The following is a 22,368-nucleotide window of genomic DNA, read 5'->3' as shown; positions in this document are numbered from 1 at the left end:
AGTCGTTTTTAGTATCCAGTTACGTTCAGCAACAGGCCAGTTACTGATTTGGAGTTTTAATTTTACACAAGAAGCTCCCAGGATTTTGTTAACTCGTCATTTCTACCCTTCGCTCAACAAGTCGGAGTCAGAAATACTAATTAGGTGTCAACTCCCTGTTCCACGGCTAGGCCATAATTAATTTGAACGCAGCGAGCCAAACAACGATGGTTCTTCCTGCTTGGTGGTTGCTGCCCCTGTCACCCAGCACAGCGAGCTCTGCAGCGAGTTTTACGAACTCGCGGAGGAGGAGGGCGGCACGTCCGGCACCGCCAAGCAGCAGCTCAGTCCCCACAGCAGGGAGGCCCGCAGCGCGGCGGGGACCGGGCCCCGACATCTGACCGCTCAAGTGGGTCTTTCTCAAGGACCCTCTGGAGAGTGGGCTCCTCTCGTTTTGTTTCTCTTCGAGGGGACACTGAAAAGCGCAGTGATAAAACCCTGCTTGGTACCGAAACGAAGCAGCACAATAAGCAGTGCCTGGAAACCCGGGGGGCGGCGACGGGCGAGCCGCGGCCACACGCCGCACAGACGGCGCCGGGGGACGGACATCGCCGCCGGGCCCGACGGGGCCGCTGACCCGGGCGCCGCCTCCAGGCCAGAGCCGGGCCGGGGCGAGGGGTGCCCGCGAGAGCCAGGAGGCCGCAAGTCCACGGGCTGGCAGGGGCCCCAAAGCAACAAGTGCCCGCGCGGCTGCCCGAGCGGCCCGGGGCAGGAAAGCTTGGCCTTCCCTCTCAGCCCCCGCCCCACCGCACTCACTCTGCCACACGACGCTCTTCAGCCCCCGCTCCGTCGCCGGCGGCGCCATCTTCCCAACACCGCCGAGGCGCAGCCACTGGAGCCGGCCAAGCTCGGCGGCCCCGCCCCCGCCGCGTGACGTCACGCGCGGCCGCCCGCGGATTCCCGCCCACTTCCGGGCGGAGGCTGCGCAGTGCGGGCGGGTCGGCCGGGCAGTCGTGCGCCCCCCGGCGGGGGCTCTGTCCGCGGAAGGCCCCGGACCTGGGGGACCCAGCAGCGGCGCGTGCGGGTCAGGTGGGGAGCGCGACGTCCGACGCTCGGCGTCCACGCTCGCCGTCCTGGAGAAGGACGTCCCTGTCGCGAAGCCGTTCGCAGCGCGCGGCCCTGGGGGCGCGCTCAGCTACCCGCTAGGAAAGGTGTCCCGCGGAGGTTGGTGTCGCTCCGTTTTCAGGACACAGTGATTGTGTACGGCTCTGAGGCCCCCTCCAGGGCGCTCCTATGAATGAGAGACCCGCTTGCGAGGCCCCTTAAGCCTCGTTTGAGGCCTTTCCCGGCCGACGGTAGTCGGAAGTTGGTCGGAAAAGCGAAGGCCTTAATGAAGACCTCGCCGTACAGGAGCCCGCAGGACGGCGGCTGTGTCCTCAACAAGCAAAAGTTGACGTACGAAATTGTGTGGGAGGGGTTAGCAATGCCTTAGGGGTCCAAAGAAGGGATTGCTAAAGAAAGACGAAGGAATTATTGCTAAGAGCCTCTTCACAAAGGAGCTGATTTGTGCTCAGACTTAGAAATTTGGGGCAGAAAACTACTTCCTGAGAGGAATCTTTTGAGGCGAAATCAGTTAATCACAAAATAGGGGCGCCCGGGTGGCTCCGCGGTTGAGCGTCTGCCTGCGGCTCAGGTCATGACCCCCGAGACCGAGGATCGAGTCCTGCGTCGGGCTCCCAGCGCGGAGCCTGCTTCTCCCTCTGCCTGCGTCTCCGCCTCTCTCTGTGTGTCTCTCCTGAGTAAATAAAATCTTAAAAAAGGAAAGACTTTCCTGCAGATTGCAAAGAACCAATGATCTTAATAAGTGGAAATGGTTAGTTACTATACTAGTAATGATAGTGGCTAATATTTACGGAGTGCTTTAAGGTGAGTGGATTATCTCACGGATCCTCCTTAAAGACAAGGAATCTGAAACTTGCCCAGGAGGCCGCGCTTGCGGTGGAATGCGGACTGTGTCTAAGCTACACAGAAAGCAATAGAGTATCCTGTCTATGGGATAATTTACAATATATGCTCTGTAGGAGAGAAAAGGAGAATGAAGAATAAAAGCAGCCATAAAATGGGTTCGAGCACAACCTGTGGCTTTAATGGCTTTCCCATTCATGGCTTGTATGGGAATGGAAGCCAGAGCCCTGGCCTCTTTTAAACTTGCTTTAAATGGACTCAGCTGTTCAGGATCTTAAATGAACACATTATTTCCCTCTCCCTTTTCAATTTAAAATCAGATTCTGCTTAGTAGAGGAGGTGGAGCCCCAAGCCCTAAGAAAAAGGCGTGACAGTGCACTCACCCTTCTAAAATGGAGCTCCTTGCCCTAGAGAGGCAAACCGAGGCAGAAGAGGGAGGTGGGTGAAGTGCCTCCATCTCCTACCTTGAGGAGAATGACCAGGTGCCCGGGAATGACACAGAAACTCCCTCTGGGGCTGAAAGTTTGACTTGGATCATGTCGGGTGCAGCTGTGGCTCACGCTCCTGAAGGCTGGGTTACCAGGGAGCAGTGTGTTCTAATGGAACAAATGTGTGCCTTAGCTGCACAAAGATACAGGTCCACAGCACAAGATGCTGTCTCTGCCTTTTAGAAGCATGTGACTTCAAACACCTGTTTCATTGCGTTTGTGTGTTAAATAAGATAAAACCTCACATGGCCCAAGATGAAAATTCTTATTGTCATTTTACAGATGTGAAAACTGAGACTCAGAAGCGAAATAAACCACTTAAGACCTCAGAATGACCCCAAGACCATTGCCCTTTCTGTTGTACCATACTGCATACCCTCCCTTGCTCCCTTAGTTTCGTATAACCTCCCTGAGCTGTCTCTCCACCTCTTCTAGTCTGTTTGCCTGGGCAAATTGGACAAGGAATTTGAGTCCCCTGAACATGAGAGGACAGAATAGAAGGTCAAATCCAATAACACTGGTCAGAGGCAAAACACCTGCTTTGCGGGGAGGGGCGGGGGAATTAAAAAAAAAAAAAAAGAAAAATAATCAAAATAACTAAGAGCTGAATGTAAAAGCTCTTGAGTTAGGGCAAATCACTCACCATCTTATTCCCAGGCCTTCTTCATTAGTAATGATGACTTAATCATGATAATCCAGATAAATATCCTCCATAAAAGTATCATGGATTAGTAGTTCTCATCAATGCTGCACGTTGACTTGGCTATGCAAACATGAGTGGGGTACTTGACCTTTCTGAGTCTCATTTTCTTTATCAGTATAAAAGAGTAATATTTTAAAAAAATAAATAAATAAAAAAAGAGTAATATTATCTAGCTCATAGAGTTGTTCTGAGAATGAACTGAGTATGTGGGAAGCACCTAGAATAGAAGCACATTTCATGTGCTACATCCATATTTTAGTTTTAGTGTGGACCACCTTGTCTTCTGTGGAACTCTGACCAAAACAGCCCAGCTCAGATGCCTAAAGTAGATGGCCATTTCATTTTGTGGCCCTGGTATTCATAAGGTATAGGTGTACTGGTCCCAGCTCCCTAGCATCCTAGAACCAGGGATTCTGACCTACATTTGGCCTTAGCCTTTGACCATTCTAATCAGCAATGAACACAGCTCTATTTGGAAGAACACCCTGCTGGCAACTGGGCTCAGCACACAGTCTTGCATGGACCCTGCACCACAGCCCAGAACACTGCCCGAGTTCATGTCTGCCCTCACAGGGCATGGACCCACTCTGAACCTCATGGACACCCCCAGATCTTCTCACCAATCTTTCTTTATATGCCACAGCCATCTACCTTCTGTTAAACAAAGAGGCCATTAAACTGAGGTGGTTCTAATGCCTTAGCAGTCTGTGTAAGCAAACCAAAACCTACACCTGTAAGTGTCTCAAGGTTAAGAAATCAAAATGTGGGGCATCTGGGTGGCTCAGTTGGCTAAGTGTCTGCCTTCAGCTCAGGTCACGATCTCAGGGTCCCTACTTAACAGGACAGTCTGCTTCTCCCTCTCCCTAATCCGTCTCCACCCCTACTCATGCTCTCTCTCTCTCCCTCTCTTCTTTCTCTCTTGCTCACTCAAATAAATAAATAAATAAAATCTTTTAAAAAGAATCAAAATCTAAGGACAACCAATCAGCCAATTGGGCTTTCCCAAATGTGGAAACCACTTAAGCTACAGCCAATCAAATAATATCCTTGCTTTGCTTCTCTCTTCTCTATGAAAGTGTTTCCTTGAGATCCTGTCAGTGGAGTGCCTGTAACCACTTCTGGTTTGGTGCTACTAAATTAGAATTAAGTTCTGCTCAAACTCGTAAAATGTTTAATATGCCTCAATTCATCTTTTAACACTTCCTAGCCTCCTGTCACTGAAATTTTGCTTCAGGGAACTCGCCAATGTAAACCTTTTACGTTTCTCAAACCCGGCCACATGTCACTTGGCAAGTTTGTTAAAAATATAGATGCCCAAGCCTGGACCCAGATGTACTGAATTAAAATCTCCAGAGGTAATGTCTGGAAATCTTTATTAAGCAATGAGTTCTTCAAATGATATAGATAACACCTAGTTCAGCTCCTGTTTATATACTGTTGTTTAAGAATAGCTCTGGTGGCACAGCGGTTTAGCGCTGCCTTTAGCCCAGGGCCTGATCCTGGAGACATGGGATAGAGTCCCATGTCGGACTCCCTGAATGGAGCCTGCTTCTCTCTCTGCCTCTCTTTCTCTCTCTCTCTCCCCCTCTCATGAATAAATAAATAAAATCTTAAAAAAAAAAAACTGAATTAAACTCAGCCCTACTCTGTGGTGCTCTCTGATGCAACAAACTCCATTTTTCCTACTCACATTACTTTTTTTAATAAGCTTTCAAAGGACATTTTCTAGGTACAACAGATTTCTATTATATATCATTGTCTTCTCTCGAGATGAAAATATTGCAGTGGGAGCATGGGGATACGACCAACAAGATTGATGATCCTCCCCACAAAAGATGTGTGCCTGTCAGTCTGCCACTGTTGAAAGCTTTGCCTTGGCTGTCCCTCCATTGAAGTTTTTGCTCACTCACAACCTTGACTATAATCCTTCCAGCAAAAAAAAAAAAAAAAAAAAAAAAAAAAATCCTTCCAGCAACAGGCCAGCAGCTATACTTGCCCAGATGTTCACGCAGAGGTAACATCACAGAATGCTTTGACTTGGCAAACAATATCTGCAACTTGCTTTCTTCTTACTTGAGATGATTTGTTACTACAGGTTGCCCTGGCAGCTGTGGCTCTCCAATCTACGCCAAAGTCCTGCTGGAGGTCTTGAGATGAGCAGTGTCTCTGCGTGGTGGCTGGATATCAAGCTCTCCAGGAGTGAACATTTGCAGTCCTTGAACGGCAAGTCCTGGTGTCCATGAAATACCTATAAGTGGATGTGTTGAAGTCTGTGTGGTGTTTGGATATGAAATCCCAGAGACAGTCTCTGCTAAACAGATCTTTCACACTTCCAGAATTTTCCCAGTGTGCGAGCACACTCTGGCAGTCTTCCAGAGCACTTTCTGGATTAATTTCTCTGAGTCTTCTCCATAGCAGAGCTTGAACTCCTGTGCAGATGAGGACATGCCTGACCTTGCTTGCCTTCAGGAAGTGGAGTCAGAGTTGTCCTTACAGAGGCCAAAAGAGCTTATCCTACCCTACAGGCATTTTTGTATTCTAATAGAGCTTTTCCACCTCTAATCACACTAACAATTTAGTCAACCCTGCAAAAGATATGGGAAAAAAATTTTAAAACAAAGCCAAAACACTTTGCCTTTGACTCATTTCAATGTAAGTTACTCACTAAGTCTGTTTTTAGCCAGGGTTCCCTGTGTCATTCTGCATTTCTTTTCCCCCTGTAAATCACTGGAAGGGAAGAAGCCACAAGATACATTACATATGCAGACATTTTCTTAAAAAGCCCTCAAATGTCTCTGAAAGTTAGCTTAGTATTTTGATTCAAAATGCTGTTTTTGTAGCACTTCACAGCAAGAAAACAGGAAATTAAGACAATCTGAACTGCTGAAAGGGCAAGAAGAAACTAACCAGTAGGTTCCAACTAATCCAGGTGCTTCAGGAAAAGACCCCGCCCACAACCTCTACCAGTTCAGACTGCCTTGACTCAGGACAAAGAACTTTCCTCTCTACCCCCAGGCCAATTTGCTCTGTTCTCAGACAGCTTTCAAATTTTATTGATTCAGGGAGCTGTGTAGGGACAACATACTAAACCCATTTCATTGCTGAGGAAGTTTTGGGGAGGAAAATCCTCCTGAAAGTGCAGGTGAGGCTAGATGCTGAGGACTAAGAATGCCTCCACAGAGTGATGTCAGGCTACCTGCTGTTAGAGCCCCATTGCCTCAGGTAGACTGTTTTCCTTTCCCTTCCAACGTGAATCAAATTCCCAGTACCAAAGTAGCTTCTTTGAATTAGAGCTGTGGTTCTCAAACTTTAGAGTGCATCAAAATCACTCAGAGGGTTTATTAAAACAAAGATTGCTGGGCCCCTGACTCATCACTCATTAGGTCTATGGTGAAGCCTCACAAATTGCGTTTCTAAGAAGTTCCCAGATGTTGCTCATGCTGTTGGCCCTGGGGCCACACTTTGAGAGCCAATGAATTAGGGTATTATGAAGACTGACTTCACAATGCACATATCCTGGAAGTAGCATGCTAAAATGTTAATAACTGACACATGGGGGCGCCTACATGGCTCAGCGGTTGAGCATCTGTCTTGCGCTCAGGTTGTGATCCCCGGGTCCTGGGATCGAGTCCCAGATCAGGCTCCCCGCAGGGAGCCTGCTTCTCCTTCTGCCTATTTCTCTTCCTCTTTCTGTGTGTCTCTCATAAATAAATAAATAAAACCTTAAAAAATAATAACTGACACATGATGTAATAAAGCATGATATGAGCTTAAACGGATCCTGAGTTAATAATAACTATCATTTATTAAGTGCTTACTATGGGCCTGTCATTATGTCCAAAGTTTATACCTCATAACACCGGACGAGTTGACTATTTCAATTTTCAGGAAACCTAGGCTGAGGGAGAATTGAAGCAACTTGCCAGAAAGGGTAATAGTGGTAAGATTTGAACCCAGATCTGTCTCTTAAACCATTCATGCTATTGAAAAGCCTTAGGATAGGGACACCTGGGTGGCTCAGCAGTTTAGCATCTGCCCTCGGCTCAGGGCATGACCCTAGAGTCCCAGGATCGAGTCCCACATCAGGCTTCTTGCATGGAGCCTGCTTCTCCCTCTGCCTGTGTCGCTGCCTCTCTCTCTGTGTCTCTCATGTGTTTCTCATAAATAAAAATCTTAAAAAAAAAGAAAAGAATAATCCAAGAGCCAAGGAAGACCAAAAGTCTTAGACCAACAAGATTCCCAAGGCTTCCCTTGGCCTATCTGGGAGCCCCATGTCACCCAGTGACCTAATTTGATATATGGAGGAGAAATGCTGAAGCTAGAGACAGCAGTTTAGAATTCCTCCCTAGATATAATGATTACATGTGATGTAGAAACTCTCAAATGATCTGGCTTACTCTTATTTTTGAGAGTCTTGAGGATCAACTTAAAGAGAAGTTAAGATTTCAAGCTTAAGCCTGAATCTTGCTGAGGCATGGATAAGTGATGACCAGGGGCCGCGCAGAGGGACCAAGGAAGGGGAGAGTGGTGACCTAGGGAGCTACTGCCCAAACTCCAGAGTATCAGAATCACTTGGAACCTGATAGAAATACAGAGACCCAGACCCTATCCCACCTCAACAACAGCCTGGGCATCTACATTTTCTTTTTAAGTAATCTCTACACCGACCTGGGGTTCAAACTCACAACCCCTAGGGTCTAGAGTCACATGCTCTACTGACTAAGCCAGCCTGGTGCCCCCTGAGGCTACACATTTTGAACAAGCTTTCTGGTAATGCTGATGAATAGCATTGTTTGAGTGATGGTTTTCAAGTATTTTTTTTTAAAGCAGTGCAACTCTATCTTTAACAAAATCTTAGGAAAGGCCTGGATAACATATCACTCGTCTCCTGCCAGTGGCCCCCGAGTCACTTCCATTACTCTTCTGGGGCAGGGGAACACTGGCTTAATACGTTCAAAATACTGGATATAGTTTCCAAAAATGTAGACCCAGGCCTGTGTACATTTCACTAAAGACCAGGGTTTGTGGTCATGAATACTGTGAGAATGTTTTCAAGAATTTTTTTTTTTTATTTAGACGTTTCCTCAGTTTGTTTTTAATAAGTCAAGCTGGTTTCCTTATAGTCCCTGGAAACAAAAACCTTTTTAAAAATAATAGGGCTTATGCTTATTTCAGACCTGCAGGTGGGCAAGAATTGAAAAGCATGTGTCTGCTGTCCTCAGAGAAGCAATGGGCCAGGAGAGGAAACAGAATAGGCAGTGGAGAGAGACTCCAGAGCCAATCCCTGCCAGTGGAAGGAAGTGTTGGATTAGGAGCTGGCCCAAACTGGGAGGCTCTCCTGTGGGGTTTACTGATAGGAAGACTTCATTTCTACCCCTACCCTCTGAAGTCAGCCATGTCTGACTGGACAAATGGCTGTGTGTGTGTGTGTGTGTGTGTGTGTGTGTGTGTGTATCCATCCTGTTTGTAGTTTGGGGTTGAAAATATTTCCCAGGGGTTTTCCCAAAGCCTCAAACCAAGCAGGCCCCTCCCTACAAGACAGGGCAAGATTCCTCATGAAGCAGCACATGCTGCTCACTGGGTTAGCACTCAGGTCTGTGGTCATCCCTGCAGCCCTTCCCAAGAGAAGCTTCCATGTGTGGCTACTAGCCTCCTAGCTGAATCAGTCCTGGGGGTAACCAAGGAGGCAGCAAGGGTTATCCATACTCCAACTCCCCTTTTAGCACCCTCTTTTCCTCCACTGGGCATATTCACCCTTGCAAACTGGAACCAGACATGTTGGCTCTTTGCAGGCTATTAACAGATTCCCTCTAACACCTGGCTACTAAAAGTGTGGTCAGACACGCAGCATCAATGTCACCAGCATGACCAGGACCTTGTTAAAAAGTGCAGTCTCAGATCCTCCCACACCTACCGAATCAGGATCTAGTTTTAACAAGGCCCAGGTGATTTGTATGCACAATAAAGTTTGAGAAGGTCTGCTCTAAGCTGCAGTTCTCAGGGTTGGCTATGCTTTAGAATCACCTAAGGAGCTTTGAAAAATCCTGATCTTACCCCAGACCAATTAAATCAGACTTTCTGGGGATAAAGCCCAGGCATCAATTGTTTTTAAGCTCTAGAAGGTGACTCAATGTCCAGCAGGGCTGGGAACCAGTCTCTGAAGTGAAGGATGAAGCGGCTGCCTCTACTGAACCATATTTACATTTTCCTGTGGGACCCTGGAAACTGAAGAGACTTCCGAATGCAAAGGAATTCATCCTAACTGGTGAAATCTGAGGGGAGACATTGCAATAGGGGAGAAAAGGTTGTGGGAGGGGAGAGCAAGAAAGAAAGAGTCAGCTTTAATCCCTACTATATTACATCACCCGAAAGAGCAACAACAAAAATTCTATTTTATCCATGAGAAAATGACTTACCCATTCCAAGTGTACTTCCAGAGCAGGTTACTGTAATGAATAAAAACAAAAGCATTTAAAATATATTAATGAACATATTTAAGATGGTGAAGATATTAAAAAAAAAGATAGTGAAGATATAACTTAAAGAATAATGGGATAGTGAACCAAAGAGTGATTAAGACCCAGCTTGAGTGATAAAAGGATATAACTACTAGCAGTATGACCTTGGACAAGTCACTTCACTTTTCTGTGCTTTAGTTTATCTGTAAAGTGGTAAGAATCAGAATGTCAACCTCATAAGGTTGTTACAGGGATCAACTAAGTTAGCATATGTAAAGCCCTCAAAATAGTGCTGGACACATACACTCAATAAACATTAGTCATTATTATCATTTATAATATTGTCTTAATTATCAAAGGAAGGCACCACTGATATCGAAAAAAAAGAAACTCAAGAAACAAAACCAAAAATCTTTCCCTAAACACCTGTTTCTTTAGCAGAGAGATGGAGCAAAAGTGGATTCCCTAACTGGAGTCTAGACACCTAATCCTTGCTAATGTGGAATGACTGCAGGCTTGAGATGGCATCCCAGCAGTGGGTATTGGAGTTCCTTTTTTAATTATTTTTTAAGATTTTATTTATTTATTTGATAGAGCACAAGCAGGGGGAGAAACAGAGGGAGAGGGAGAAGCAGGCTCCCCGCTGAGCAGGGAACCTGCTGTGCGGCTAGATCCCAGGACCTGGAGATCGTGACCTGAGTGAAAAGCAGATGCTCAACCAACTGAGCCACTCAGGCTCCCCAGGTATTAGAGTTCTAACTAACAAGGACTTCTGGTGATTAACATACTGGCTGTAGGATCACAGGCAACCAGAGAAACTCATTAATTTATTCATTTTTAATTTAAAACATATTGGGTGATAGTTGTGTGCTTTGTGTTGAGAATCCAGAGATTATCATTTATTAGGGGAAATAACACGTTTTCAATTCACAGTCATATGATGTCATAAAGACACAGGTGATATGGGGTCATAAAGGAGGTAGCAAGAAGAATAAATCAACCTCTAGGATTTGGAAACTTTACAGAGGAGAAGAAATTTGTGCTGGTGGAGTTCCTTTGATGGAGGTGGAATTCCAGGCAGAGAAGAGTACTGCATCAGCTCAGAGGCAAGCTGGGCGTGGTATATGTGTGTGGTGAGGGCAGGTGTGTGTGGCTACACTGGAGAATAGAGTCTTCTCAGGACAGATGTTGTGGAATGAGCCTAGAATTATATTGCTTAACCAGCAGGCATTTGTCACATGTAGCTGCTGAAAACTCCAAATGTGGCTAGTCTGAACTGAAGTGTGCTGTGGAGCATAAAATCCACAGCAGATTCTCAGTATGAAAAAAATAATGTGAAATTTTTATACTGATTTCATGTGGAAATTATAATATTTTGGATATATTGGATTAACTAAAATGTATTATTAATTTTACCTTTTTAATTTTTAATGCAGCTACTAGAAAATTTAAATTTTTTTCATACATGGCTTGTACTAAATAAAAAGATATTTAATTTTTTGAGAGAGAGGGCGAGAGAGAGAGGGAGAGAGAGCAGGAGAGGCAGATGGAGAGGGAGAGGCAGACTCCCCGCTCAGCAGGGAGCCCAACATGGGGCTCGATCCCGTGTCCCAGGGATCATGACCTGAGCTGAATGTGGATGCTTACCTGCCTGATCCACCCAGGTGCTCCCCTTTTTAAAACTTTTAAAGTAATCCAAAAGAGGACAATGCAGGTGTAGGAAGACCAACTAACAGACAGACAATGAGGAACCTTGAATGCCACGCTCAAAGTATTGACTTTTTTCCTATTGGGAAATGGAACACTTTTGAGGATTTTTTTTTTTAAAGATTTTATTTATTTATTCATGAGAGACACACACACAGAGAAAGGCAGAGACACAGGCAGAAGACGAAGCAGGCTCCATGCAGGGAGCCCGACATCGGACTTGATCCTGGGTCTCCAGGGTCAGGCCCTGGGCTGAAGGCGGTGCTAAACCACTGAGCCACCTGGGCTGCCCATTTTTGAGGATTTTGAAGCATAAAAGAAACACAAATTCAGTGTCCTGGAAATCCCACGTCGGGCTCCCAGTGCATGGAGCCTGCTTCTCCCTCTGCCTGTGTCTCTGCCTGTGTCTCTGCCTCTCTCTCTCTCTCTCTCTCTCTCTCTCTGTGTGACTATCATAAATAAATAAAGATTAAAAAAAATAGTATGGAGGCTGACATGAGTTCAGGAAGACAAGACTGGTACAATATTCTAGGTGAGAAGTGGTGTGGACCTATTATATAGCAGTAGGTGTAGGAGAGAGAAGAATTTGGATTTAAAAACCATCATGAGGGGATCCCTGGGTGGCGCAGCGGTTTGGCGCCTGCCTTTGGCCTAGGGCGCGATCCTGGAGACCCGGGATCGAATCCCACGTCGGGCTCCCGGTGCATGGAGCCTGCTTCTCCCTCTGCCTGTGTCTCTGCCTCTCTCTCTCTCTCTCTGTGACTATCCTAAATAAATAAATAAAATATTTAAAAAAAAAAAAAAAACCATCATGAGGGATCCCTGGGTGGCACAGCGGTTTGGCGCCTGCCTTTGGCCCAGGGCGCGATCCTGGAGACCCCGGATCGAATCCCACGTCAGGCTCCCGGTGCATGGAGCCTGCTTCTCCCTCTGCCTATGTCTCTGCCTCTCTCTCTCTCTATGTGACTATCATAAATAAATAAAATTAAAAAAAATTAAAAAAAAAAAAAAAAACATCATGAGGGGCCCCTGGGTGTCTCAGTGGTTGAGTGTCTACCTTTGGCTCAGGTCGAGATCCTGGGGTCCTGGGATCAAGTCCCACATCAGGCTCCCTGTGGGGAGCCTGCTTCTCCTTCTGCCTCTCTCTCTGTATCTCTCATGAATGAATAAATAAAATCTTAAAAAAAATAAAAACTGTCTTGAGAAGTGCTTGGCTGGCTTAGTTGGTAGAACATGCAACCCTTGAGTGTGGGGTTGTGAGTTCAAACCCCATGCGAGGTACAGAGCTTACTTTAAAAGTTTTAAAAAGGGGAGCACCTGGGTGGATCAGGCAGGTAAGCATCCGCATTCAGCTCAGGTCATGATCCCTGGGACACGGGATCGAGCCCCATGTTGGGCTCCCTGCTGAGTGGGGAGTCTGCCTCTCCCTCTCCATCTGCCTCTCCTGCTCTCTCTCCCTCTCTCTCTCTCTCTCTCTCTCTCGCCCTCTCTCTCAAATAAATAAAAGCTTCAAAAAAATAGTTAAAAAGAAAATACATCATGAAGTGAACAGGACAGGACTTGGAGACCCCTGAGATCGGGAGGGTGAGGGAGAGGGAAGCTGACTCCCAGGTGATCAGCTCTCATACCTGAAACAAGGATGCCAGGAGGAAAATTAGAAACTGCAGGAGAAGATCAGGAGGATCTGAGGAGTTGGAAGCCCTGGGGCACCTCCAGGTAGAGGTATACGAATATGAATTTAGGGATTAGAAGAGTCAAATATGAATTTGAATATTAATTTAGGGGTGAGAAGAAGAGAAAGGTTATAGATAGAGATGTGGGAGCCGAAGCTTCAGTTTTTTCATTTATGAATTGGAGATAATAAGATTTGTTAAATCTAATTCAGAGTTATTTTGAACATTTAATAAGAGACTGAATGTGAAAACACTTGATAAATCGTAAAATGTAATGCAAATATGATGAAACACTGTTATTGAATGAAAGTCTCTTTTTTTCCTAAGAGCTGACCCTCACCCCAAGAACCTATTCCTGTCCTTTCCCATAGGGCACTACTCTAGGCCAGCTTGTCCTATGGACAAGATAATGAAAAAATGAGGAATCAGAGCATGACAGCCATGCGCAGCAAGAACACCAATATGAGGAACTGGCCTGGTTCTGTCCAGGGGCCATTTGAGCCCTCGTGCCACCTATATGTAATTGGGAATTTTAGATTCTGGTTTTCAGTAAAGGTTTCTGAGCTAATATTTACTCCTCTTTCTGTGATCACCTATAAAGTTCTAGGACCTTATCATCTCATTTCTTTACAAAATTTTTTTAGAAATATATGAAAAATATATGACTATGCCCTGGGCAAGGTAGCAGAAGGTGCTGGAATACAGAGCAGGAGAATTGCTAACGTTCTTCTGCTAGTTCTGGTGAGATGGCAGCTGCTGACAGTCTTGTTTTGTGATCACAGACTGTCTGCCCACTCATATTTCCAAACCTAGCTTATGATTTATAAATTCATTTTTTCCCCTGATCCTCCAACTTCTGCTTAGTCATAAGTCTGAACTTGTGCAGAGATTCAAGTCTCTTAATTTCCAACATTTCAGGGTGTCTCTCGTTATCTCTGAGACTATGTTAAAAATCTATTCCCAAACCTCAAAGCAGAAAATCATTTTAAATCCGCTTTACTATTTAAACAGCAAGCATCTGGTCCTTTTTCTGAAAAAGAAAGGGTCAGCAAGTGAAGAGAGGAGTGTCTCCAAATCATATGATAAGAAAGCATCACAATTCCAAAGAAGCTTGAGGTCCCTGTACCCAGAATCCGCATGCAGGGTGTAGAAAATTTCACACCTCCCTGACCTCCTACATAGCAAATAAGTGTAATTGCTCTGAGTCTTGATTCACAGATGGAGTTCAGGGTTTTAAATAGAGGGTTTAAGGGCTCTATTGCTCTACCTGAATATATTTTTTTTGGACAGAAAGTAAGCTTCAGTCCTGTCTCAGACACTGGTGAGACCATCACGGTATATACATCCCCACAGGGTATCTCGGTGACATCACAAAAACTGAGGCCAGCGCTTGGGGCACATGTGAAAATGCCTTTGGAACCATAGAGGTCAGTGCTGTAATTGGCAGAGCCCCTGGAGGCTTGCCAGTAGATTCGAATGCCATTAGGGCCCAGTCTATACAATTTCACTCCCAATGGGCAGCAGGCACCTGCAGGAGAAAAACAGACACAAATCACTTATTTCATCATCAGATAAACATGGAAGCAAAGTAAGTTTCCCCTAAAAACCTAAATAATGCATAATTAGAGCATTATTTGAAGGGGTATGCAAGTTCTTTCCATGATTAGAAATCCCTATATGACAGTGAGGTGGGCCATGAATTTTTAATAGAGAACAATGGTGAGGCCAAAAGTCCCCACTTGGCAGCTACAGTATCTCAAACTATGTGAGTCAAATGCACAACATCCTTGTCAAGAGATTTCATAATGTCCTAGTTCCATATGATTTTAGTGGGATTGAATTTAAATTAACTGCATTCAGCTTTAATTGAAAAGACCTATTTTGCTAGCTGAGTAGCATGATGCCTGGGGAACAGTGACTTACATAGCAGTCAAGTGACCAGGCTTTGCTCACCCCACTTTGTCCATGCTAGCTCATTAGATCCTTCTTTTTCTCTTCTCTAAATGCCTTGAGCAGGCCACACACTCTGTGTCAAGCAGGGCACCAGATGGTGGACTACTCAGTAACTAAGATAAAAATGTTGTTGTACAACAATTTAAATTAAAATCCAGTTACAGATAATTAGGTTCTTTTGATTCATTCTTTCCTTTAAAAAAAAAAAAAAAAAAAGCAGCTTTTTACATGGGAAGATAAGCAGCAGGCCATATTCCCAGAACTGGATATCAGGGTTAGAATTTAGGCAGCAAATCTGATGGAAAACAATAGGCCCAAAGAAAATATGAAACCCCTTACATACGTATAGCATGTTATAAATGCTTTCACATTATAGTTATTACTATTTCTCTTACCAATGAGGAAGCAAAATCAGGGAAGATAAGGCAACACAGCTTATAAGAAGCCATGTCTCAGGATGCCTGGGTGGCTCAGCGATTTAGCGCCTGCCTTTGGCTCAGGTCATGATCCTGGGGTCCTGGGATCGAGCCCCACATTGCAGGGAGCCTGCTTCTCCCTCTGTCTGTGTCTCTGCCTCTCTCTTTGTGTCTCTCATCAATCAATAAATAAAATCTTAAAACACACACACACACACACACACACAGCAAAAACGCCATATCCTTAGGCTCCTGGCTGAAGATTCTTTTATTGTCCCTGGGGTGGCAAAATTTCAGCTCTCCCATCCTATGTCCTGGGGTAGACACAATAAACTGATCATTGTACTCTTATTAAAAAGGTGTTTTAAGGAGTTTTGTTTCTTTTTTCTTCCTTCCTTTCCTTTTTCAAAACAGTGCTCCAAAGCCGCCACTTCAGTGGACTAGAATCATCAAGAGAATCTTCTTTGCTAACCCTGTACCACTTCTACCCTCCCCTGCTATTCCTATTGATTTGGTCTTTGTGAAGAACAAGATACAAAACTGTCAGTAGACAGTGCTCCTTTTAGCCTGTTGAAATAAGAAACCATAGAAGGAGCTGGAGTGGTTTAGACAAGAGAGGTAATAGCGTAATATAATGAGAAGAAAAGAATTCAAGCCAAATAGAATGTGTGACCTCAATGCTTTCCGAGAACTCTAACAGACTGATTTACTCTGTGCTGCAGGTAGCTGTGTCATAGAAAAATCTGTCCTCCCTTCAAAAAAAGTACATCTGAGCCATGTTACCCAGGAAATTAATTCAGCAACCACCAACAGGAGCCTCTGAAGCTTTGAGGTTCTTTTTTTTTTTTTTTCTAAGATTTTATTTATCTATTCATGAGAGACACAGAGAGAGGCAGAGACATGGACAGAGGGAGAAGCAGGTTCCATGCAGGAGCCTGATGCAGGGCTCGATCCCCAGACCTGGGATCACATCCTGAGACGAAGGCAGACGTTCAACCGCTGAGCCACCCGGGCGTCCCTGAAGCTTTGAGGTTCTAAGCTAAGAGGAAAACTGTAAACATTTTAGAAAGTACTATGAATGTATAATGCTAGCTAGATGGAGATGCAGTATCTTTTTAAATGAGAAGGAGGGGCTTGTGTCTGGATTTATAATAGTCAAAATCCTTATTGGTACTCCATAGCTGGAGTTTAGAATTCACTTACTAGAGGAATAAGCTTGGTAGGTGCAGTCTGCTGTCAACCCAGTGGCACTAATCGCTTTTAATGCCACTGTGTAATTGATGCCACATGCGATGCATCCCAGGAGGCACTGGTTTTGATGGGTGAGACACTTAGACTGTCCAGTGTGTGACTCCAGAACCGTCACATAGGTTTGGGCCCCGGTCCCAGCAGTCCAGCTCACATTGATTACTGACTGGGTGACCTGAGTTACTGTCAGACCAGCCGGACAGCATGGCACTTAGATGGGGAAAAAGAGAAAGAATTGGGGATTTATTGTGGACAATAACCAAGAATGGTATTTTGTCTATATTTCATTCAATATCCTAAAGTTCTCAAACCTTCAATTGTTAAGCAAAATCTCATTCCCTCTGATACATTATTTAACATCAAGTGTACATAGGGGGTGCTTTCCCCCAAGAACGGTGTACTAACTAGCTGTGGGTAATGTGAGTTCTAGGTTTTTTTTTTTTTTTCAGATTAAGAAAGAAATCCTTGGTTGTTTCCCAACTTTAACCATTCCAGTTGCAAATTTCAAAGCAATGGCTACATTCACCTCTTCTCTCAAAATAACATTTCATAGCCTTTACAATTCAATGTGTTTTGCCTTTTTCATGTATTTCATAGTACATAATTGATATAAAAGCTCACAATATTTTTAGCCACTTAAGAATTCCACAGCCAATTCTCAGTTTTTCAGGGGCCCATTATTCAGGATATAGGATATCTAGAATCTTCCTGAATATTGGGCATTGTCTCTGATCTGTTGCTTTTTATGTTTCAACTCATAGTTCAAAGCTCCATATATCGTATATAAGAGAAAATAATGTCCAAAGGCTTTAAGTAATTTGCTAAATTCCCCTCACACCTGGTGCTATGAAGCAGGAGCAGCGTTCTCTTATGCAGCTCTCACTATGTGTCAGGCACCATGCCAAGTGCTTGCAGCATTAACATTCACAACCACCCAAGGAATCTACGATCCTCCTCTCACCAATTAGAAAACTGAAATTCCGAAAGCATTTTATACAGAAAGATTTGAAAGGGGTGAGCCCAAGAAATAAAAAATGAGCCAGATCATTTGGTCACTTGCTAGTTGTTTTGGGAGAGGAAGTCACAGAGGAATATGAATTCAAATAAATGTTTTGTAGAGTCAATGCTTTCCTCCTTTGATGTCAGCATATTAGAGTCTTCTGATGATATTTTTACAGAAACTGTGTCCAAATATTGCAAGTTTTATTTTCTAAGACCAGGGCTGTTCATGAGTTCAATGTATTTCTATCACACTTCGGGTAGATCAAATGAGAAAGTTCATGTCTTATAACAATATCTAAGGATGACGCTGAAGTCAATGTTCAGGCTGGTGGTTGCTACCTACCTGTTTCTAGGGGCACACTGTAGCTGGGCAGGCTCCGTCCTGCCTGTGTTTCAGCCACCACAGTGATGGAGAACATGGAGCCACAGGGCAAGCCCCCCATGGTGCAGGACTCTCCTCTGCTGCTACACAGATACCGCCCTTTCTCCCCGTGGGCAGTCACTGTGTAAGTGGCATCATCATTAGTGGATCGCCAGTGCACGTTAATTGTGGAGAAAGCATCCTTCGAAACATTTTTTATTTCAGGCCTGCAAGGAGCTGAGATTTTAGGTTATTAATGGGAACAGTTGAGTCAAAAATATCAGGTGTGCCATTTGTTTTAAACCGATTTTTTCCCCAAATGAGATCATCACTACTTTCAACCTAACAAAGCACATAGGCCAGATTCACAGAGCTTTTGGGTGGAAACATGGTATTAGATTCCTATAGCATCAGACTCACTGGAAAACATTGAGGCATTTTGAACTCCAAAAGCAAAAGCAATTAGGACAAACATTTGGGGTCTTGGGGTTCCTGGGTGGCTCTGTGAGCTAAGCATCCAATCTTTTTTTTTTTTATGATTTTATTTATTTGAGAGAGAAAGAAAGCACAAGCTGGGGGCAGGAGAGAGGGAGAAGCAGGCTCCCTGCTGAGCAAGGAACTTGATGCAGGGGCTCAATCCCAGCACCCTGGAGTCACAACCTCAGCCAAAGGCAGATGCTTAACTGACTGAGCCACCCAGGCACCCATCATCCAACTCTTGATTTTGGCTCATGTCAGGATCTCAGGGTCCTGAGATCAAGCCTCACGTCAGGCTCTGAGCTGGGTGTGGAGCCCACTTAAGACTCTCTCCCTCTCCCTCTGCCCCTCCCTACTATAACTCTCTCTCTCTCTCTCTCCCCCTCCAAAAAAAAGAAAGAAAGACAAAAGATGTGGGCTTGACTTTCGTGGTGTGAATATAGACAAGCCCCCAAAAGTCAGAGGAACCGAATGGCTGAAGTAATCCCTGGGGAAACCTTCCACTCTTCCATGACCTCCTTTTTGTGTTTTCTTGTCTTCCCACTTCCCCTGTTCTACCTTCCCTTCGGCCTCTCTGTAGAAAGACAGGGGCTCTAATGGTCCCCACAAAGAGCCGTTTTATAGTTCTTGCTAAACATCCATTCCGAGGGACATAGCTGGGGTGAATTGTTCAAAGTCAGTGAAGGAAACCACGTTGTATCATACCTGTGGTTATGAATTGGGAAGTACACGACATGTTGCTGCCCCGGACTTCACTAAAGGAATACACTGTGATGTTGTACTTGGTGTCACACTCTAGAGCTGAGAGGGTGCAAGCAGGAGCCGTGTCATTGCACTCAACCACATTGAACCCATCTACAGCCTTGGTTTCATAAAGTTCGGCACCACGGACAGGAGACCAGACGATCTCTACTCTGTCACTGGACACTAACACCGGGTTAATGTCAGTAGGACAACAGGGAGCTGAAAGCAGGAGCAGAGAAAGAGAATGGAGGTCAGTGAAGGAGCAGTGATATCAGAGGGACCTGACTTTCTGGTGCCCAGAGCCTCTGCCACTGGTCTCCTAAATTGCTGCAAGAATCTCCATGGGGAGCCTGAGTGGCCGAGTCGGTTAAGTGTCTGACTTGATTTCCACTCAGGTCATGATCTCAGAGTCTCTAGATTGAGCCTGGCATTGTGCTCCGTGCTGGGTGTGGAGCCTGCTTGAGTTTCTCTTTCCCTTTCCCTCTCCTTCTATCCCTCTCCCAAATAAGTAAATAAATAAATAAATAAATAAATAAATAAATAAATAAATAAATTCTCCTACAATTCTCTTCCAGCTCCAATCTTGGCCTAACACCCACTACATAGAGGATAATTCCTTGACGCATGACGTCTAAAGGTCATTAAAAGCTGCATCCAGTCTACATGTTCAGTTGTGCCTCCCCCATCACCGGCCACACCAGTCTTCTCAATTCCCCAGCCCACATATGCTCTCATTTCCCTATGCCTCAAGGACTGTTAACCCTCTACTGGAATGCTATTCCCCTCTCTGCCTGAGAAAAATCATACCTTGTCTAACAGCTAGATCCTATCAGTCTTTCCAAACACCAGATAAAACTGAGGGCTTCAGGAGGGGCAAACATCATTGTATTAGTAGATCTTAGAAGAGACCCTATATCATGTCGTGGATGAATTCTGACAATTCTGACAAATGTCTAGCTCAGCTTGGACTTTCTCTGGGATGCCCTTGTCCCACCTACATTCCATCCACCCTTAAACATCCAAGTCAAGGCCACTCCTTCTGGAAAGCCCTCCTATGCTTTTGAGACTTGATTGGTAGCCCCTTAATTCCATATTCTAAAGGCACCAATTATTTGATTCTTTCGTCTTGGTAAAATTTATTGTAATCCAGCTAGTAGTGTTATTATGTAATGATATTCTAATGTTCTTATTTGTAAGCATGGTTCATTAATTTCAAGTCACTCCATTCATTCTTCAGAAATCAAGCCTCTCCTATAGGTTGATCACACTATGATAAGCATTGAGGATGAAGAGGTAAATAAAACAATCCCTGCTTTGTGGAAGATCCAAGCCTGGGGGTGGAGAATAATAGTAGTAATGATGCTAATAAAAATACTTTGCATTGTGCTTTACCACATACAAATACCTTTCATACTTATGCTCTCATTATTTGTCCGATTTTGCTGTGGAGGATACTAAGGAACTAGAAAGCTAAACATCATTATCCTTATTCTGTAATGGGTTAGTGGTCACAACGGGACTTAAACACAGGTGTCCTGCTGCAGAGCCTTTTGTGCGATGCCACGACTTTGCAATTGCATCTCTGGTTTTGGGTCTTGGGGAAAGAGTGAACTCCTGAGACAGGAGGACTGCATCCCCTTCGGCACCTTACATAGGGTGCTAAGCACTGAGTAGATCTTGGTGGGGGGGTTGGCTTTTCAGAGCAGGTGTGAACGACCATATTCTTTGCTCTCTTCCTAAGCCTTGTGTTCTCCTCAAGCTTGAGTCCATGTAGCCAAAATTTCCTGATCTGGAAAGAATGTGAGAGGAGAGCTTCTCTTTCTGTTCTAGGCCATAGCATGACTCTCAGGTATTCTAGGTAAATCAATTGGGTGATCTACGCTGCTGTTAAGTGAACTCCAGACTCCCTTTATAAGCATCAAGTGCAACTTACCTGTGGTATAATTGACCACATCGCCCAGAGGACTCTGGCCTGCCTTGTTATAGGCAAAAACACTGATAAAGTAAGTGAAGCCACATTCAGATAAGAAATTGCACTGGGTGAGGGATGTGTTGCAGTGGACTTCCAAGCCATCGTCACTCTTCACAAAGGCCACATAGTAATCGCCCAGATCTACACTGGACCAAGCCACAGATAGGTGGCCAGGAGGATCTTCTCGGATGGTCACTCTGCCAGGTGCACAAGCAACTAGGAAATAGTAAATAATGAACAGGTATGAGTGTCTTGCAAGAGATTTTTCTTTGCATCTTTGCAATTGTCCAGGATTGTTCACACGCCACGGACAAGGAATGCATCAGATAGTATGTGCAGGCCAACAAGACATTCTCACATGTCTTAAAATTTATCTTACACAATACCTGCTAGTTAGACCATGTCAAAGAGGCATGGATCCCCTTTGTTGCTACTGCCTGCATTTCTGTGTTAAGGCAACGCCAGGATCAGCACAGAATTCAAATGAAGTTTATTCTTTAAAGCTCTAAGCTTTTAAAATTTTAGCCATCTCTAGTGGGAATCTTCCTAAAATATATTTCACAATTCTGGAACCTGGGAAACACACAGCATCTTCTAAACATAGTTCTTTTATTGATAACTGTGGGCTGTTCCCATGATCATGACTAACTGTTTTGTGCCCAAAGTGCAGTGGTGCCTCCCTACTGTAAATGTGCAGGATTGCTTCCCTGCCACTTTACCCTGGCTGCACATTAGAATTCACGGAGGAGCTTTTATAAACCAGTCATACCCAGACTCCGTGCCCAGCAACTCTGATTTAATTGGTCTTAGGTGGATTTGTGAAAAGCTCCCCAGATTCTCTTAATGTGCATCCAAGACTGGGAAACACTGGAAGGTTCTCTCCTGCATTAAATGACTAACTTGGATCTGCTGTGCTTTTGAAAGTGTATTCTTATCTCTTCCTTCACTCTCAGCTATCCCGACCTCATGACCCTTCCTAATGTGCCGACCAGAGTAAATTACAGCTGTCAGAAGAGAAGCCAAATCACCAGGTTTGCTATCAGTGACCTTAATTTAACACAACTATAAGAAACTGTGGAGCTGAGGGCTTGGCTATACTGTTTCCCTGTGAATAACAGTGCATCGACTTGGTGATAGCTCTTTTCCTCCCTGTTCAGAAGCCTTTTATACTTCTAGTGATGTAGTTCTGACTGTTGGGTAAACTGGACATTATTGTGATTAT

General features: G+C 44.6%; 2 protein-coding genes and 1 long non-coding RNA gene across 13 annotated transcripts in view; 1 reads left to right on the top strand and 2 right to left on the bottom strand.

The window, feature by feature from the left end:
- STXBP3 (syntaxin binding protein 3) overlaps positions 1-936 on the bottom strand; it is a 50,249-nt gene extending 49,313 nt beyond the window's left edge. For both annotated transcript variants that reach the window (XM_072834803.1, XM_072834804.1), the window contains exon 1: positions 796-936. In XM_072834803.1, the coding sequence (XP_072690904.1) occupies positions 796-844 (49 nt within the window). In that variant the 5' untranslated portion in view covers positions 845-936. The remainder of the gene's footprint in view (positions 1-795) is intronic.
- Positions 937-970: 34 nt separating this feature from the next.
- Positions 971-22,368, top strand: part of LOC140638094 (uncharacterized) — a 50,687-nt gene continuing 29,289 nt past the window's right edge. Inside the window, exons 1-4 of one of the 10 annotated variants that reach the window (XR_012035277.1) lie at positions 973-1,203; positions 4,921-5,149; positions 5,231-5,358; positions 22,100-22,177. This is a non-coding gene — a long non-coding RNA (uncharacterized lncRNA). The other 9 variants (XR_012035276.1, XR_012035270.1, XR_012035275.1 and 6 more) reach the window with 9 other exon arrangements.
- Positions 5,076-22,368, bottom strand: part of FNDC7 (fibronectin type III domain containing 7) — a 40,897-nt gene continuing 23,604 nt past the window's right edge. Inside the window, exons 7-14 of the mRNA XM_072834805.1 lie at positions 21,108-21,362; positions 19,136-19,393; positions 17,936-18,190; positions 16,546-16,800; positions 14,241-14,501; positions 9,552-9,581; positions 5,801-5,862; positions 5,076-5,720 (exon numbers count right to left, since the gene is read on the bottom strand). Of these exons, the coding sequence (XP_072690906.1) occupies positions 5,831-5,862; positions 9,552-9,581; positions 14,241-14,501; positions 16,546-16,800; positions 17,936-18,190; positions 19,136-19,393; positions 21,108-21,362 (1,346 nt within the window). The 3' untranslated portion in view covers positions 5,076-5,720; positions 5,801-5,830. The remainder of the gene's footprint in view (positions 5,721-5,800; positions 5,863-9,551; positions 9,582-14,240; positions 14,502-16,545; positions 16,801-17,935; positions 18,191-19,135; positions 19,394-21,107; positions 21,363-22,368) is intronic.

Source organism: Canis lupus, chromosome 8, assembly GCF_048164855.1.
Source record: "Canis lupus baileyi chromosome 8, mCanLup2.hap1, whole genome shotgun sequence".
Classification (NCBI taxonomy): domain Eukaryota; kingdom Metazoa; phylum Chordata; class Mammalia; order Carnivora; family Canidae; genus Canis; species Canis lupus.
This window is presented reverse-complemented; position numbering and strand designations above follow the sequence as displayed.